The 17,577-nt window shown below is 40.3% G+C and overlaps 1 protein-coding gene across 2 annotated transcripts in view; it reads right to left on the bottom strand.

Moving 5' to 3' along the window:
* GRID2 (glutamate ionotropic receptor delta type subunit 2) overlaps positions 1–17,577 on the bottom strand; it is a 677,499-nt gene that overhangs the window by 82,560 nt on the left and 577,362 nt on the right. For both annotated transcript variants that reach the window (XM_059471361.1, XM_059471362.1), the window contains one exon: positions 7,619–7,814. In XM_059471361.1, coding sequence (XP_059327344.1) covers positions 7,619–7,814 — 196 coding nt within the window. The remainder of the gene's footprint in view (positions 1–7,618; positions 7,815–17,577) is intronic.

Here is a 17,577-nt window from a genome sequence, read left to right as displayed (position 1 = left end):
AGCGCTGTCATCCATCCTTTCTCCAGCTGAAAAGTCTGGACTCAGCTCTCTGCAAAATGCAATTCTACAGGAATGAAGCAAAATTAGGTCCTCAGAGTATATTTTGCTGTTTCTTATTTTTACTGCCATTTCTAGTCATGGAATATGATCTTTGTTTGGTAGGTACTGTACAAAATGAGCCACCAAGAGAAATAGGTTGCCATCTTAGGCATTCCTGACCACTCTCCAGAGAAGAAAATTGCCTGTCTACAACAGCAAAGAAAGAAAACTTGGAGACCTAAATTAGATACCTCAAGTTACATGTGATGAGGGTATATTTATAGCCATTGACAGAGCAAGGTGAAGCAATGTTTCAAGAGAGAATTATCATTGAACAGAAGATGGGGTATATCTGTAGGGAAGGTCCTAAACAACCAAGTTTTCAGGCAAACAAGCATCTGAAAACAAGCAGAAAACTTTGAGATTAGAAAACTGCCTCTGAGATTAATGCAATGATATTGTTGTTAATCAATGAGAACATTCAAAAGAAATATGTAGCTGGCACCATTGAAACTGGAGAAATTGAGAAATAACAAGGAGCAATTGTCCAATAAAATCTTATTTTTCCCCCTATTTTTTTATATTGTATGAGACTGTTAAGAACTTTTAGTTCTTAGGCTCATCTTTTGAAGTTAGGCTGTATCTTTCCTTTGAGGATGAAGGCTGAAAGGTCAGGCACAGAGAGGTTGTTTTTTGAGAAATACTATTCATCTGATAATGGTGGTGCTCATAAATTTGGTTCAATCTGGGGTACAGCAGTTCTTTGGTTTCCCCCACACCCCATCTATGCCAGTATTTAGATGATTATCGTGTGTGTTCCTCTCCCCCCTCTGATTTGGCGGCTATAAAATAAACCAAAGGGAGGGAAAGAGCATAAAGAAGCAACAAAACAGAGCTGCTCAGCTGATGGGTAGTGATCATAGCACACCAGAGACCTGGTTGTCAGGGTTTTTGTTACTGCAATAACAAAGGGGAGTGCTAAGGAGTTTGAAGGAAAGACATGACTACTGTCTTGAGGGAAAACATACCTTACAGAAGGGTCCTTAGAGAAAGCATAAAGATACTTTGCTTGAAAAAGGAGTTGCACTGGAAGCTCACACAAATGATTTCCAATTCAGAAATGAGAAAGCTGCAGGGAGAGTCAGAATTCACCATGAAAGGCCTTGAAAGTCAAGGCAACTTCTTTTTTTTTTTTTCCTTAGACCCAGGAGGATTTTCAATGAAACTAAATGCAAAAAGAATTCTTTATAGAGGCCTCAGAAAATAACAATGAAAACTACTGAAGTGACAGGCTGGAGGTCGTATGGGTAAATCATAGACATGGTGTGGAAAGTAAATTGGCAAGACTTACCTAGACACAGCAGCAACAGAAAGAAAATTTAGGATGATGAAGTCAACTTCTGTAGACTTTAGGTTGAACCAAGTTAGTGGTCAGACACAAACAGACAGCAGAGGAAAACACACAAATTTTATTTCAGATGAAAGAAGATCAGCTCAGTTCAAGAGAAGTGAAACTTCAACTTGTCCCCATGGAGCCAATTTTTTTGGACTTAAGGGACAGGAATAGGTTAGAGATAGAAAAGACTATGGTCTCCTCGATGTAGGATGGCCCACAAAAATTTCTGAACAGCTCTGGAAAATTCTCAAAAAAACTGAGAGATGAGAGAGAGCAAGCAAAGAGATTCTGCCTTCCTTCTACATGGAAGGTAGAATTCTAGGTGGCACAGCACCACAGCAGGACAGCAGTCAGTATCAGTGACACCTGAGGTTGTTGAAGTGACTCGGGCGTACTCAGACTGACCTTTGAACAGAAGTCAGGAGTAACTTGGGTGGCATTTCAGGGACAGCAAAAAGGGTGAGGTATATTCAGTAGCATGTGAGATGAAACAGGAGAAGATGAACTAAGATAGACCTTCCAGAAAACTTTTCAGACAAAGGAATACAGCAATAGTTGGCTTGCTTTGTGGCTGAACGAACACATGTCCATGTAGATCCACTTCTTGATGTCTTGGCTAACTCAAATTGTGACTTACCCATTCTTTTGAATAAAGTCCAGCTCTGCATAAAATAACTTTTACAGGTGTTCTACTCTAGATAAAACCTGTGAAAACTGTCTAGAAAGTCAAAGGTAGATCAGACTTTCTTATAAACTCAGAAGTGTTGGTGAGGGAGAGCAAGCCTTTAGTTAGACATACCCTGAATTCTGAGAAAATGTGGTGGTAGGAAAAGTTTTTCATTTAGTTTTTAAAGCTATGCACAGAATCTGCTTCATGCTCTGTTAACTGCCAGAGACCAGTTATTGTACTTCCCCAACACACTGAGCTCCAGAGCTAACCCAGATAACTATTAGCCCTTTGATAATGCCTGAAAGTAACGCCACACTGTGTTTGTAGGGATTTCTGGTCAGGATTCTAATTTTTATCACTGTTGTAAGTTTTTTAAGGCCCCAGATATGGCAGTAAAGATACACAGAGTTATAGGGGAAAAAAAAAAAATAAAGCCAGACCATCCACGATAATACAAAGCAAGGGCAGTCGGTGCCTTTGGTACTGCCAGGCACCTGTCAGCTCTAAATCATGGACTGTGTAGGAGACAGTAATGGCAGAATAGACAAACCTTCAGCTGTGGGACTGAGCATATCAAGGTCTTAGGGGTGCTTGTCAATCTTATTACTCATAAGCAGACACATCTCATCTGACCGAGAAGCATCAGCTCCAGAGGCAGAATGAGGGAAGCAGGGAGCTGGTGCTTGGGTTGATCATTAGCCTTCTGACCAAGAGCTGCAGAGCACAGCCGATCGCCCGCTCGTGTATTGAGATATACTGGAGAACTGTCCCAGAATTTTTACATGTTCTCACCTCTTCTGCTTCCTATCCCTTTCTTAGCCACTGCCAAACTGCTCAATCATGGTGCACATCCAGTACCCCAAAAGTCTGTCTTGGTTCTCTTTTGTTTTCAGTAGTTTTTCTAGTTGGGCTACTCCATGGCCAGAAATGTTCACAACAAAGATGTGTGGACTACCATACATTAACTAGGATTTTCTGTGGTGCAATCAGTGAATCTGCCAAAAGAATGGCAATCCCAATGGCAAATTTGTGAGTCTATTAGGATAATTAATTAATTCAGGAGGAGTTTTGGCAAGATAAGTTTTCAGGATCTTGCTACTTCTGTAAACAAATTAAACATATCCACAGCCAGTTATTAACAATTTGCTTTAGCACAGAATTGCAAATTGTTATTACCCCTTTTTTCCCCCCATACAAATAACCTTAGCAGAGCTTTACTATGGTCTATTCATACATATTTTTACTGTTACAGTATTTCAGGAGGGTTAAAGTGCCATCCACAGTGTCCAGGGAAAACAAACTGGCTCCCATGCTTCCATTGGCATTGCAATTAGGATCACAAGAAAATCCAGATCTCAAGGCCAAATTCCTTTGGACATTGTGAGCACGTTGAAAAGGAAGTACTACAAGTTTCTCTTAATGCACCATCCAGAAGCATTACTTCACCTGGCAATAATTCACAAGTTTCCCTAGCAGCTAAATATTTCACAGACAGAGTTAAATAGACAGAAGAGGTTTCAAACACATTCAGATTCTGCCTGGGAAAGGAATTTTCCACTCTGTACTACTGAGAAAAATGAAGATGCTGTAGGCTATGGTATCATGTTCAGAGGAACAAGGTGGGTAGGATAGGGCATTAGGCACTATTATACTCCAGGGAAGAAAGAGCAGACAGGGGCACAATAGAAGCGCTTCATTATATTTTAAATGGGAATAGTTCCAAGGATAGGAAAGCCTGTGGTGCTTGTAAAGGATTAAGCAGGGTAATGTGCTTTTTAAGAAGACATAAAGAGGTATGTAATGTGATATCTTTAAGCCTAAATGATTTTTCTTGGAGTCCTCAATGAATGTTTAAGCAGGCATGACTTGGGCCTCTGTAAATCCTCTCTGAATAAATAACTTCCACAAAAATAGAGATTCCTAGGACAGAATGAGATGCATATTTCATAACCTATGCAAAAAAAAGAAAAATCAATTTGAGACACATGAAACACTTAGGAATAATAAAGAAAAAGGGAAGATAAAAGTGAATATTCTCCAGAATGATCCAGGCTTATAAAAAAAAATATAGCTACCTCCCCCATCCATTTTGATTTGACAGTGCAGGAAGACAAACAACTGAGTGCTTCCCTACCTTATATTCAGACCTTCAACAGCTTTTTGCTGTCTTTTGAGACAGGAAGAGACAATAAGTGGAAGAAAATATCTAAAGTGCCTGTGCTTTTCAGGCTGTCTCCTGTTTGAGGTATTTAAAACTGCTCTCTCTTCAGGGTAAATCTATCCAGCTGTTCTCTAGCTGGACCTGTGGTATTTATAGCTGTTCACTATGGGTGGAACAGGAGCACACACAGTGATATGTATGCACCTGATTTATGAGAGGAACAGGACCAATAAATACCAAAACCTGAAAACTTACAATGGCATGATCTTCCCATCTTATTTCTCTTGTCTGCCCTGCCCTCCTGCCAGGAAAAGCAGGTCAAAGCAGCAGAATGCCTGATTTAAAGTGGGGCTGAGCAATCACTGTCATTTGGCTGCATTGTATTTGCACTCACACAGGTGCCACTCCCCACAAAGACTCTGGTACAGCAAGCAGGCAGCCCTGCTGAGCGAGGGGGCTGAGGTGCTGAGGGAATCAGTGGTTGGCCTCTCTCCTCTTCCCCCTGTTTATATATACATTAGCATTAGACTGCTACTTTCCTCACAATAAAATAGTGCCAGCTCCACTGGAGCTGTCAGGATAAAAGCAAGACAAAATGAAAGAACTTTTGGGATTATACAAAAATATTTTGGGAAGTGTCTTCTGTGAAGGCTCCTTGCAAACCTCATTTAAGCTCTGAGGTGGTGCAGCAAGGGGTGCTGCTAAAGATGGGAGTGTCCACTGCATCCCTGCACAGCTGTTTCCCATGGTGGTCCCTCCTGTGCCAACCCCTTCGTGGTCATTACCCAGCTGAGTGGGAGTCCCTTTCCCTGCACCTGTCTGGAGCACTCATTAAATCTCTGCTGTCTCACTTGGCACCCCAGGAAGGGTTGCTGAGGTGATGCTCTCACAGAGCCTGGACAAGCTGCTGTTCAGTCACACTTTAGTGCTGATGAACTGGGGAAATAAAATGAGGCACAGAGGAAGACCTGTTGGTGTATCTTGCCCAGGGTTATAATCAGGTTAATAGCTCTGATGTGGCCAGATAAATTCATTAAAGACCCTGAAGAGCATTATGAAGCATATAAACAGGCTAAGGGGACCCATTAATTCTTTAAGAAATGTTTTCATTTTTTGAAATGTGTTACAGAGATTATAATCTCTGCCTTTTATCAGATACCTTTTAAATTATTAGTTTCCCTTGCCTAAGATCAGCTTTTAACGTCACTTCCTTTATGCAGCTTTCTTTCCAAGCAGGCCAACTACAACTTCCCAAAAGCTTCTTGTGAACAGCAGCTGGCAAATAATCTTTTTCTGTGCAATTTCTTCCTGTAAATTGAAGGAAGGGGAGAAATTGTGCACCCACAGGTAGATGAAAGTTCATTAGTATCAGACCTAAGACGTCTGTTTTTTTAAAACTGGAAGCTGGTTGGCTTGCTCTCTTGACACAACTTAGTTTTTGACATCATTGTTTGCCTATTCCTGGGAAGCAAAAGCATGGTAAATTAAGCACTTGGATGTTTCTGGTTTTGTAGGTTTTAGGACAGCAACTCCCACGTCTCCAAGAATGAAAATTCAAGGACTGTAATCTGGAATTACCTGCCAGCAGGATATACCATTTGTTTGGTTCTTCAAGCTAAAAGTTGTTAGTGAGCACAGCTATGTTTGATGTACTCTGGTCTTTTGAGCCTTCTGAAACTCATTTTATAACTTGGGAAGGGAAACCAGAAGGAGCGCAGGTTCTTGGTTTTGGGCTTTTTATATATATATATACAAAAGGCAAATCCCAGCTTTATCAGCCACTTACAAACTGAGCTAAAATATGTTCTCTCAAAAAAAGCAATTTCCTCTAGCCAATAAATCTTCAGACCTTTTTTCCTTGCTCTTTCAGCTTATGACTTTATCTAAAAGGGTTTCAAAAGTGCAGTTCCCCAGGACCTCTCCTGCCTCTTTTTTAATGCTGTTTAGTCCTTCAGAGGAGAAAATATGATCTTGGTTATCCAGAGGCTGGGTTGGGGATTTTTAAAACTCTAAATAATCTTTGTTATTTTTCAGTTCTTCTATTATCAAAAGCTCACCAGTGATTGCGTCATTCTTCTTAACATACTCTTTTCTCTTGTTACTGTCTAGAGTGAGAACATCAGAAATGTCAGGTTTTCCTGGCCAATGGATTTTGGTGGAGACAAAAAAACAGAGTTCATCTGGATTTTCAGAAAAATGGAGATTGTAACAATGTGAACATACAACTTATGGATATTTTCTGTAAGAAATCATCCCATATTGAAGTTTAAAATAAAGTCAGCAAAATATTATATTTCTTTGATTTGATTTAGAAGTCTGAATATAAAGATACAACACTAGGGGAAAAGCTTGTGTACAGTCACTCATCAACTTATATTGACTCTTAAAATGAATCCTTTCATGGACTGGTGTTTCTTTAAAAGTCGCAGCTGTCAGCCAGAATTTGGGAGGGAAGTACTGCATTTACAAATGTGCCTACAAAAAGCTCTCAAAGTGTTTTTCCACTGCCAAGCCTACTGCAGAATGTGTTTCTGAGACTCTTTTAAAAGTCAAATCATCCATTCCTGCCTTTGTATCTCAAAACAAACGCGACCCAGAGCTACAACAGAAGGCCAGGATTTTCAGTGTCAGGAGGCTACAAAATAAAGCTAATCAATTTCTTGTATTCTGGGGCATAGAATTCGCAGGGATCCCCGACGAGGGGAGAGAATGATGCCTCTGACTCCATCTTATCAGAAGGCTAATTAATTACTTTATTATACTATATTATTCTATATTATATAACACTATCTTACATTACATCTAAACTGAATCTGCCAAGCACTCCACTCTGCACTGAATTCTGTGACTGTCAGCCGACAGTCCTGACACACACACACACTTGGCCCTGATAGGCCGAGGAAACAAAACACCATCACTCTGGGTAAACAATCGCTATACTGCATTCTACTTCTGCACAAACACAGGCACAGAAAATGATAAGAATTGTTTTTCCTTTCTCTGAGATTCAGAGAATGTGAAACCCAGAAATATTCTTGGGAAGAATTGTGCCTTGCTTTTCTCTTCTGCGAAGAGGAAAGGGTTCTGTGTGCAGTGTTCCTATTCCTGTTTTGCACCCTTACAAGTGCAGCCATCTCCTATAAAAACACCTGTAAATACTTTTAGGATCAAACAGACTAGGTACTTAGACATTAAAATGCCATTCAATGCCACAAACCTGAGAAGTCCCAATCCTCGGTGCAGGCACAATGGGCTTTCAGGAATTGATTAAAGGCACGATTGCAACAGCAAAGCAAACGTGGTGCAACACAGAGCATCTCCCAAGGGAAGCACAAAGGAAGGGTGCCAGTACCTTCTGAATGCCTGCCGTGGACTCGAGGACGTTGTTCTCGGAGCCGTTGCTCCTGTTGATCATGCGCCACATCTGGGCGTACATGCTGTCCCTCTCGAAGGGGTTCATGCCCTTCACCCGCACGTGCTCGTACACGGCCGAGTCCAGCACGGTGCCGTACGGAATGTCCGTCTGCCGCGACAGATCCTGCAGAGACCTTCAGTGGTGGGGAAGGAAAAGAGACACGGGAGGCTTTAATCCACTTTCTCAAGAGGAAGGAGCTGCAGGCAAACAAAGGGTAATGCAGAGGAAGACAGGTGTCATGACACTTTCTTCTATTGGGCTTTTTCTCCCTTTTTTTTTTTGATGATTTAAGACAAAAAGAGCAATATGAAGAGAAAGGAAGGGGTGGAAAAAGTGAAAATGGATGAAAAAGAAAGAGAAGGGGCAAGGGGGTGCTGGGAAATGCCAAGCTCCTATGAGCAGGGGCCAGGGAAAAGCAGGGAACATTGGAATCAGAATCGCCCATCTACAGTGCAAACACACACCCTGCTGTGGGGAGCTGGTGGCAGCACCAGAACTCAGAAATCCATCCCAGAGCACCTGGACAGAGCAGCTCTGTGCGCTCCTGGGTTTCACTGTGCAGGGCAGTTTGGTGGGGGTGTTCCTGCACTGAACTGTGCATCCATCTCATAGGTCACATCTTGTATTAGTTTCAGCAATGAGAATATTTCTGCTGCATTTTCATGAACTGCTTTTTCATCATATTTTCATGTTATTTAGTCTAATAGATTTGTTCTGCTTTACTTGTTACGTACTCTTACCCTTCTCTATAAACCAAAATAAATAAACCATTTTCAAACCATTTTCAAAGTTTCTAAAACATCCCAAGTGGGGTTTAGTCAACCAAACTTGCTTTGAACTTCAAAACTGTATGTTAGAACCATTTAAAGTTTCCTTACTTCTTGGCTTTTATTTTCCTTTCCTGTTGAATTGCTCTCCAGTACCTTTGATTCTTTAATGGCACTCATTAAAATTTCAAAGTAACTACTGCAATACGTCTACTGCTTAAAACCCATTACAGCTTTCCCAGCACAAATTAACTGTGTATAAACTGCACAAATCTAGTGGATGACACATAAGGACAATCAAGGAGCTCAATGCTGTCTTAAAGAAGGCAATAGCAAATTGTAAAAGCTTATTACCGACACAGAAAATGCAAACAGCAATGTAGGAAACTCAACCAATTCCAAGCTGTATTTCTAAAAAATGTAAATATGAAGGCCAGTGAAAATGGCCCTGTGGGGTGGGGATTGGAAGAAATGAAATTCTTAGGTGTAATGAGGATGGCACTGAAGAAAACAGTAATGACATCTCACAGGATATGCATGCCATGAACAAAACAGAAAGCAGGAAAAGAAGAAATCAATAGAGATCAATGGCAAGAGTTTAGATGTTAGCTGAGTAAAAAAGAAATAATTTGAAGTTTAGACATATGGGCTTAGGAAAACATGGACCAAGAGCTAAATTCTAATCAGATAACATATGGTAATTATAAGGAAGGGATAAATGTAATTGTGAGGAGTAAATAACTAATGGTATTAAAACCTCTCAAAATTATCTCACTTTCTCCAACAAGATTGCATTCCTTTTAAACAGGGAACCTGCAAAGAATCTGTACATATATGGAATCATCAAAGGCAAGATACTGCATGTAACATTTCCTGAAACCAAGTGTATTGATATTCTACCAGAGGACCATGACATGCCCTGTTCTGTGAGGAAAAATATGAGACTCTGGCAGACTAAGGCATCAGAACAATAAGTATTGTGGTACTTATTGCAACTGAATAGTAAAAAAAAAGAATTGTCAGGTCCAGATAAACACCTAAGAGTTGTTAAAAATTAAATATAAAATGGCTGAGCTGTAAGCAAAAATGTGAAACCTCCTTACAGCCAATGAGCAAAAGGAATGAAGTAAATATTTTAAAAAATGGCAGTCAGGGGTATTACCAATGTAAGGTACTTCGGTCATGTGCTTAAGTTTAATAAACATACTGAAATAAGGATTAATACAATTTTCAAGGTCAGTCCTGAAGTCTAGATATAGACACCAGGTAGGTTTCTCCAGGGAAAGCAAGCAAATAGTCTATTATACTTTGAAATTACTCTGAAACCCCTCAGAATTTCAAAAAGAACTTCCTCCCACCAAACAATATACAGACAGTGGAAGCAGACAGGACAATCTTCACAGGAGGAGTTTGGAAACATTTCCCAGCAACTCTGGGTAGCATGAGAAATATTCAGTAAGAGCAGATGCTCTCGAGGGATTTCAAGGGTAACAAGAACAGCTTTTGCAGAGCTAAAAGGCTGAACAAGAAGAGTGTGACCCTGTGGATGGGGACAGCAATCACAGCTACAGCTGAGGCACTCAGTGCCTGCATTGCCTCACTCTTCCCCACCAAGGTCCCCCAGGCCCTTGTGACTACAGGCAGAGTTCAAGAAGACATGTTCAACAAACAGTGACAGGGTTCAACTAACAATGAGCAGTAAGTTGTCAGGTAAATCCCAACCAGACAAGGCAGGGATTGATTGGGATCACTAGATCCATAGAAATCAGAGTGTGCTGAGAAAGCTAGCCTGTGTCCTTGCAAGGCCACCAACTTTAATTTTTGCAAGGTGAAGGAGGCTAGGGGAGATTCCTTGGTACAGAAGAAAGAAAATATCCAGACTTTATTAAGAAAGTGAAAAAAACATTATTCATGGAATTACTGCTGGTTGTCCAACCTCAAGGAATAAGCCCTTAGCACATTTCTGAGCACATGAAGGAAAAGCAGACTAGAGGCAGCACTCAACATCGACTCACCAAAAGTAAGTCATGCCTGACCAATTTGGTTGCCTTCTACACTAAAATTACTTCATTTGTGGGCAAGACTAGAGACACTGACATAGATTACCTTTAGCAAGGCAGCCTGCCTATCTGCCTGCCACAATATTCCTGTTTCCAAAGGAGGTCATTAGGTACAGCAGTGTGGGAAAGCAGGTTTGATAAATTCCCAATTGGATTGTCCTCCTCATGGCATCTCTCACCTGCAGGCTGCTACCAGGTACCCCAGAGGTCTAACCTGGGACAGGGCTGTACCAGTGACTTGGAGGAGGTAAGCAAGCACCCTCCTGTCAAGTTTGCAGATGGCATTGCCTGGAGGGACCTGCTCAAGGACAGGCTGAATTTCAGATGGGCCTAGAAAGGCTGGAGCAATGGGGTGTGAAATTCAGCAAGGACAAATACAAAGCTCTGTACCTGGGGATGAATAAAACCCTGCAACAGCCAGGCTGAGCACAGCTCTGCACCCTGGCAGGCAGCAGTGGGTCTTGCTGAGAGCTTCTCCTTATTTTACCATTAGGCAAAGTGTTGTGCAAAGTGCTGACAGTCTGTCTATCTGTCAAAAGCATCACTGATGAAAGGCACTAGATAAATACAGCACACTGTATTCATCCATTCTGCTCCTGCTCCTGCCAGTACATTCCTGTAATCAACTGGCAGCGCTCAGCAGTGCAATCAGCTGTCACAAGATGCATACTGCAATGTCCTGTAATTGTTATTTGTCATACCAGAAAAGTGTACCAAAAGTATTTATCTGGTCTCCAATTTCTAGTGACAACAATTAGTAAAATTGCAATCATTACAGGACTCTGTATAGCCATTTAATTTCTAATATAACAAGCAACAAAGCATTTTTTGGATATATCATTGCTAAGCAGGATATAATTGACAGGTGTAGCTGCTGCCGCAAATCAGTTAAAAGCAGCACAAAAGAAAAAGAGCTCCTGTGTCTATCTTGTGGCTATAAAAGCAACTTTGTTATTTTCAGAAGGGCAAACCAGCACAAGACAAGAGCTATTAGTCTTGGAGTGTACTACAGCCAGGTATGGGAAGCAAACAGGCTGGGAAGCAAGCGTGCTATCACACACAAAGGCACCACCAGCAGGGAAATAACAAGGAGAAGAATTATGTCAATGCCTTCAGGAAGGCATGTTGTAGCTGCCACGTGTGGCATTAACTGGAGTCTGCAGTGCCTCTCTGTTAGATGTGCTGCCCTGAAGTGCAGGATGCCTCTCAGCTGCCCTACTTGCATCTTTTCACAGTCGCAGGTGAGGCTCCACGCTGAGAAAATGATGACAAGAGGACAAAAGCAAGACAAATTTAAGTGTAAACTCTGTGGATGGGCTAAATGCTGTTGTTGGCAGTAAACCCAAAGTTCTCGTTCACCTGACCATATGCTGAGAGCAAGAAAGAAGTCTGGGAGCCTTGGAGGTGCACATGTGTATATACTGCTGCACAGGCAAGCTGCAAACACAGCAAAGATCTGTCACACATCAGTGACTCCCTCCCCTCACACAAACATGTAAAATGGGATCATAATATACATGACCTCCTTGAGAAGCTGTTTGTTTAATAACCCACAGCTCTGCCAAGTGCTGCTGAGACACTCAACCTAGAAGGTACAGCAAAACAAAGTACAGAAAAACAAAGGGAAATGATAAAGTTTGAGAGAGCTACTAGAATTATTAAACCACTGAGATTCCTTTACAGAAGAAAGAACTCTTAAAACTGCTGGTTTATAGGTTACACATTGGTTGGTGTACCTCTGTTCCTGGATTAAACAACTCATTCTCTTTTCAGACAATTGCCCTTAGTGGACACGTAAATCCTCAGCCTCACTCTTGTCCCCCAATCTCACCAACACAGCTGCCACACCAGATCTCAAAATAAAGAAAAAGTATTTGTGAAGATAGTGAATTCCTGCAAGGGATCCTTTGATGCCCAAATCCTGATTCCATTACCCACAGTGAAATGTAATTTTTCGATAGTTCCCAGATGAACTATCTGCAAAGCAAAGCACTCATTAGCATGAGTAAGCAAATGATATTTTCACATTTTAAAACTTTTCTCTTTGAATTTCTAGTTTTGAAGCAACAAGGTATTGAATGATAAAAATTGTTAAAAAATATTAAAAAGCAGATGTAGCTCAAAAAATTGTTAATAAATTAGATACCTTTAACTGAGTTTGTGTACAGATAAATTCTACCTCTAGGGAAGTGACCATGCTGTCAGAACATTCAGTTTATTTTTGTCTATCACTCATGCAGCATTGTGAGGAAAAATATTATGTGTGGTCTTTATAATAAATTTTTTTCTCATTGCAATTACTGGGATAATACCAATATTATCCCAGCATCAATATTATCCTAAATTAACTAGGCTAATAGGGCTATTCTGAGAAGGAATTTAATCAATTGAGGAAGAGTTATTAAGAGATAGATGTATTTTTCAGCATTTGTTGCTTTTGCTTAGTATTCTACACCTTAATCAGGCAGCAGTTGTCAGGTCATTTTCATTTTATGGCTTAGTACAAATCAGCTACTTTGCAATTTAAGAAATTATCTCTGCCTACAGCTAGAAGAAAAATGTAGTAGGATTTGGATATGTTTCCTTCTCCAGAGCGTACCCTTTTCTGTAAATTCAAATCCTAGACTCAGAATTGGTAACATGTTCACATATGTCAGCCACAAGTATTAAAAAAGTACACAGAAAAATGTTGCAAAGCAAAAAGTCAGCTTCATAAAGAAGTAACTGAATTTCTTTTTAGGTGATAAAATACCACTGAGGTCAGAGACTTGGGCATCAACACTTCTTTGTAAACCTGGGTTATAGATCAATTCAGGCTAGCTGTGCTAGACTTGAGGGCTGCACAGAGCTGTCTGCAAGATATGGTCACTAAATTTTCAGCAAAAAACAACCAATGCCATGGCCTGCACTGAAGTCTTTATTTATGACTGATTCAGATAAAGTTTTCAGTGCTTTTGTGGGTATTTTGTTCATTTGTCTGGTTGGTTTTTTTTTTTTTCCCCTTAGGACAGTAAGGAATAATTCAGAAGCAGATTTAGGGTTAGGGAACAGGGCACATTATGCCAAGGGGGTTTGACTGTTGTCAGGGTGACCTGTGGCAAAAACCTGAAATATTGCTGGCAGGCTGAACCATGTTAAAGAAAAGATTAATGGACATGCATTGGGCAATATCTAATTACTGCATTCTGTGCAACCCCCTTGCAGAAATCCTGCAGTCAGCTCCACTGAGCTCTATGAAGCCTTAAGGAATTCTTAGCTTCAGGTGAATCATGGTTTAGCAAAATGTTGGGGAAAAAATGGCTAAGAAAGAAAGACTATGCCTCCATTTTTGGAGGCAGAGGTCTCACCTAGCAAACAAGACACACTTGTTATAAAATGGAAAGCATAATGTGAACTTCTGATTTTACAGAAGAAGACAAAAGATGCACACTTCCCTCCACAGCATGTACAATCTAAACTCTCACACTTCCACATTTTAGAAGTGGATTAAACTTGAAACCACCTAACACCAGGCTTTATATGGCAAATCCTTTGACTTCTTCTCTGTTCACCCACTCTCACAACCTTCCTGCTAAATGTCAGTGCTCATGAGGTGGTGACACTCCCTCCTAATCCAGAAACACAGTGCAGTAATTTGAATAAAATCAATCTCTGCCAATGGACTCTAATTTGATGCTAAAGGAATCATAAAACATAATAATGTCAACACTGGCTCAGTGATGAAATTAAGAATATGAGCACCTCCTAGAAATAGCTCAGGACCTCCAAATTCATTTGGCATTTACCAAGAAAAGCCACTCCTAATTACTATTAATTTATGTTGCATTTGCAAAAGTTATCTAAAGATTTAAAAGCACAGAAATTATGCTTTGCTGCCACAGCGTTATGGCATTTGAAATGCTGAGTGTCTTGATTTAAATGTCATCTGCAGTGCGGGTCAAGTGTGAACAAAAGATGCATCTAGGAACTACTTTAGAACTTGAGTGCCTCTGCTCTTGATGTTGTGTGTTGGCAGAGCTCCCAAAGGTACTAAGAGTAGCCATTTCTCTGGAAAAGCAGATTTAACACCCATTCTTTTTCTTCTAGTTTCTCTGAATTAATTTAAAAACTGCAAAAAATTTGCTTCAAACTGAGTATTGAGGCAGAGCACAAATGTCATCAAGTGAGGTTATACAAAGATCTAATTTGAAACTCTACAGGGAAAGGGAACACTTATTTTTCGAAGGGTCCTCCTTAGTGGATGGGCTGATAAAATTTTGCATGCTTTGCTACTCCAAATAGAGCTCTGGATACCATGAGACACTGACTAGGAAGAGTGGCCCAGCCTTCACTCCAGCTGCAAGAGCTCTGAACACAAACTAGCTTCATATCCAAAAGGTGAAATGCAGTAACTACCAAATGTTTCATGGAAATTATATGTGCTGTTAGCTGCTTGAATCCTCCTATCTTTTGTAAAAGATATCATGAGGACCATACCTACAACAACACACTAATATCTGATGCTACCTGGAAATCTGAAATGAAAAACTATTAACTACTTTTTATATCTGTGCAAACCCACTGATTTAGTTTTCTTCCTTTTTTTCTGGCTTGTCTAAAGCTGACAAGCACTACCAGCAGAATCTGGATTATTTTTTTTTTTAATGCTTATACTCATTTCCATTCTGGCCTTGAAGGCTCCCCAAGGTACAATTTGAACTGTTAAAAAAAAAAAAAAAGAAAAAGGAAAAAAAGGAGCATCAGCTTTTTTTCTTTATTGCTTATTCATGTTTTCCACTTTGCAGTAATTCACCATGATAAACAAACCTCCTCTCACTTATGTGCTGGTTTAAGTTCCAATTTTGGCAGTTTTGTAAACTGAAGTTTTATACTCACACCATAGTTAGGATAACTTCATTCCCTAATGGATACTAAACACATCTAATTACTCTATTTTTGAGCTGGAAGTGCTGTTGAAAGATGTCTGCTCTTTTATTCCAGGAGCTTCCCAGCTGCAACATTTTCTACTGAATAAAACATTTTCAGTGACTCTGCCCATAAATAATACAGCACAAAGACCAATGTAATCCCAACTGTACATAATAACCTCAAAATTCCACTGAGGCTTCTCTAGTGACATCATAATAAACTGCAAGAAAAAAATGAAGATGTATTAAATTATAGTTTGGGTACATTTTATTCTTTTTTGCACATCATAAGAAAACACAGAGATTTGTCACAGTAATTTGAACATTTTTCTTGACTACTTCAAAACTAGAAGGGACATGATTTCAAAGCAGAATGCAGAAGCATATTTCAATCTTCTAGGGACAAAATGAATAAGTGACTATATCATTATAATTTATTCTGCATATATAAATTCCCATGTTGTTTCTTCATAGTCCTTAGTCAAATTTAAATTGTTTAAAACTTAAAAAAAAATAATAAATCAACTTCCCTCAAAATATCAAGATCAATGCTGACAAACATTGACACGGAATATCATTTTACTCCTATCCAAATTTTGAAGGGATTATAATTGAGGCTATGGAGTCAAATGGTTGGGTTGTGTCAAAATACCAAAATCTGTCATTCAGAACACACAAAAAAGTAAAGGTAACTTGATTGAACTTGTAATACAACTGTATCAGGGGAGTAATTTTCTCATTTCCTCATGACTTTTAGTCTATTTTATATATCTCTGTCTTAGAGTATGGAGCCCTCTAATAGATGAAAGTGGTGAGGCTGTTACCTCAGAAAGGAAGGATAACAACCATATAAGATTTCCAATTTGGAGTGTAAGGACTTGCAAAGCCTGGGCAATTTGGTCCATGGAACACCAACTTCTCCCTCTACCCAAGGGTCAGGACATAACCATGCACTCAAAGCTAAGTACTGCTTCTGCCCTTGGGTCCAGCTTGGGCTTCAACTGCAAATGAAACTTGTCTGCTATTGAAGATGTTTGCCAGCCTGTGTGAAAGCCTGGATTGGTTTTAGCTCACAGAAAATCCTCACCCAGAGGAGAAGTACCTTTGTGTGAGCACAGTGACTGCTGGCACGCAGCGATGCTTGATCCTGACCTGTGAACTCACAGGAGGCCAAGGCTCCCCCTGCTCAGTCTGTGACAGTGGCTCACTGCCTCAAGGGGAATTTCAGAGAGATTTTGAAAGCATCTGAACTAGAGGCAGAAGGACCTTAGGGGATGATACACACAAGCCAGGGACTTGGATCAGTGACTGGACTGGGAAAACGGAATTTTCCCTAAGGTCAGCATTGAGCCTGACTTGAAGGTCAAGTTCTTACCTTTCTGGAGGAAGAAACACAGTGAAATGTGCCTCTCTTCTTGAAAGTCACTCTGAGATTTTTGCAAAGAATGATATATAAGAAAGGGTAATTTTGTCACTCTTACAAACTTTCACAGACTTGTAGGCTCAAGATTAATCTGCTATGAAAAAATGGCCAGCTGTCCCTCACAGTGCTTGGCCAGCTAATGCTTCCCTGTATTTTCTAATCTGTGCTTTGACCCAGGAGTGAGCATTTGAAGGTGAAGGTTATCACTGGAGCAACGGGAGCGAGGATAACTCAGTATCCTAGGTGAAGGAGAGGACACTGGAGTACAAAAGGGCAGAGAGACAGGATAGGAGACCTAGAAAGGCTCCTGTGGTATGGAAAGATGACATGATCTTCAGAAAAAGACTGGAAGGTGTGACAGAAAGAGTTCACCATAAAAGGGACAGGAGAAGACCAGGACATTGTTTTTTGGGAGGCATGAAGCAAACGAAACAAATACATGGGGAAAAGAGAACAACATGATCTGCTTATGTAGTAAGAGGGCTCCTGGGAGCAGGAGCAAAGAGGAGCTCCTAAACCAGTGAGTTTATTACTGGTTGTTGCTGTCAACACATGTCTACTTTGGCAAGAATGGGTGAAATCAGCTCTGAGCTCCCCATACATTAAAGAAGCATTGGGGTCTTCCTGACCAGTGTTAGAATGCAAGCATTGTGGAATGCACAATGCAAAGCAGCAGCAATTTATACTTTCCTATTTCAAACACTGACACTGTGTGGTCATCTCAAACTCAATTGCCTCT

The sequence above is a fragment of the Ammospiza nelsoni genome, chromosome 4 (genome assembly GCF_027579445.1).
Source record: "Ammospiza nelsoni isolate bAmmNel1 chromosome 4, bAmmNel1.pri, whole genome shotgun sequence".
Lineage (NCBI taxonomy): Eukaryota > Metazoa > Chordata > Aves > Passeriformes > Passerellidae > Ammospiza > Ammospiza nelsoni.
This window is presented reverse-complemented; position numbering and strand designations above follow the sequence as displayed.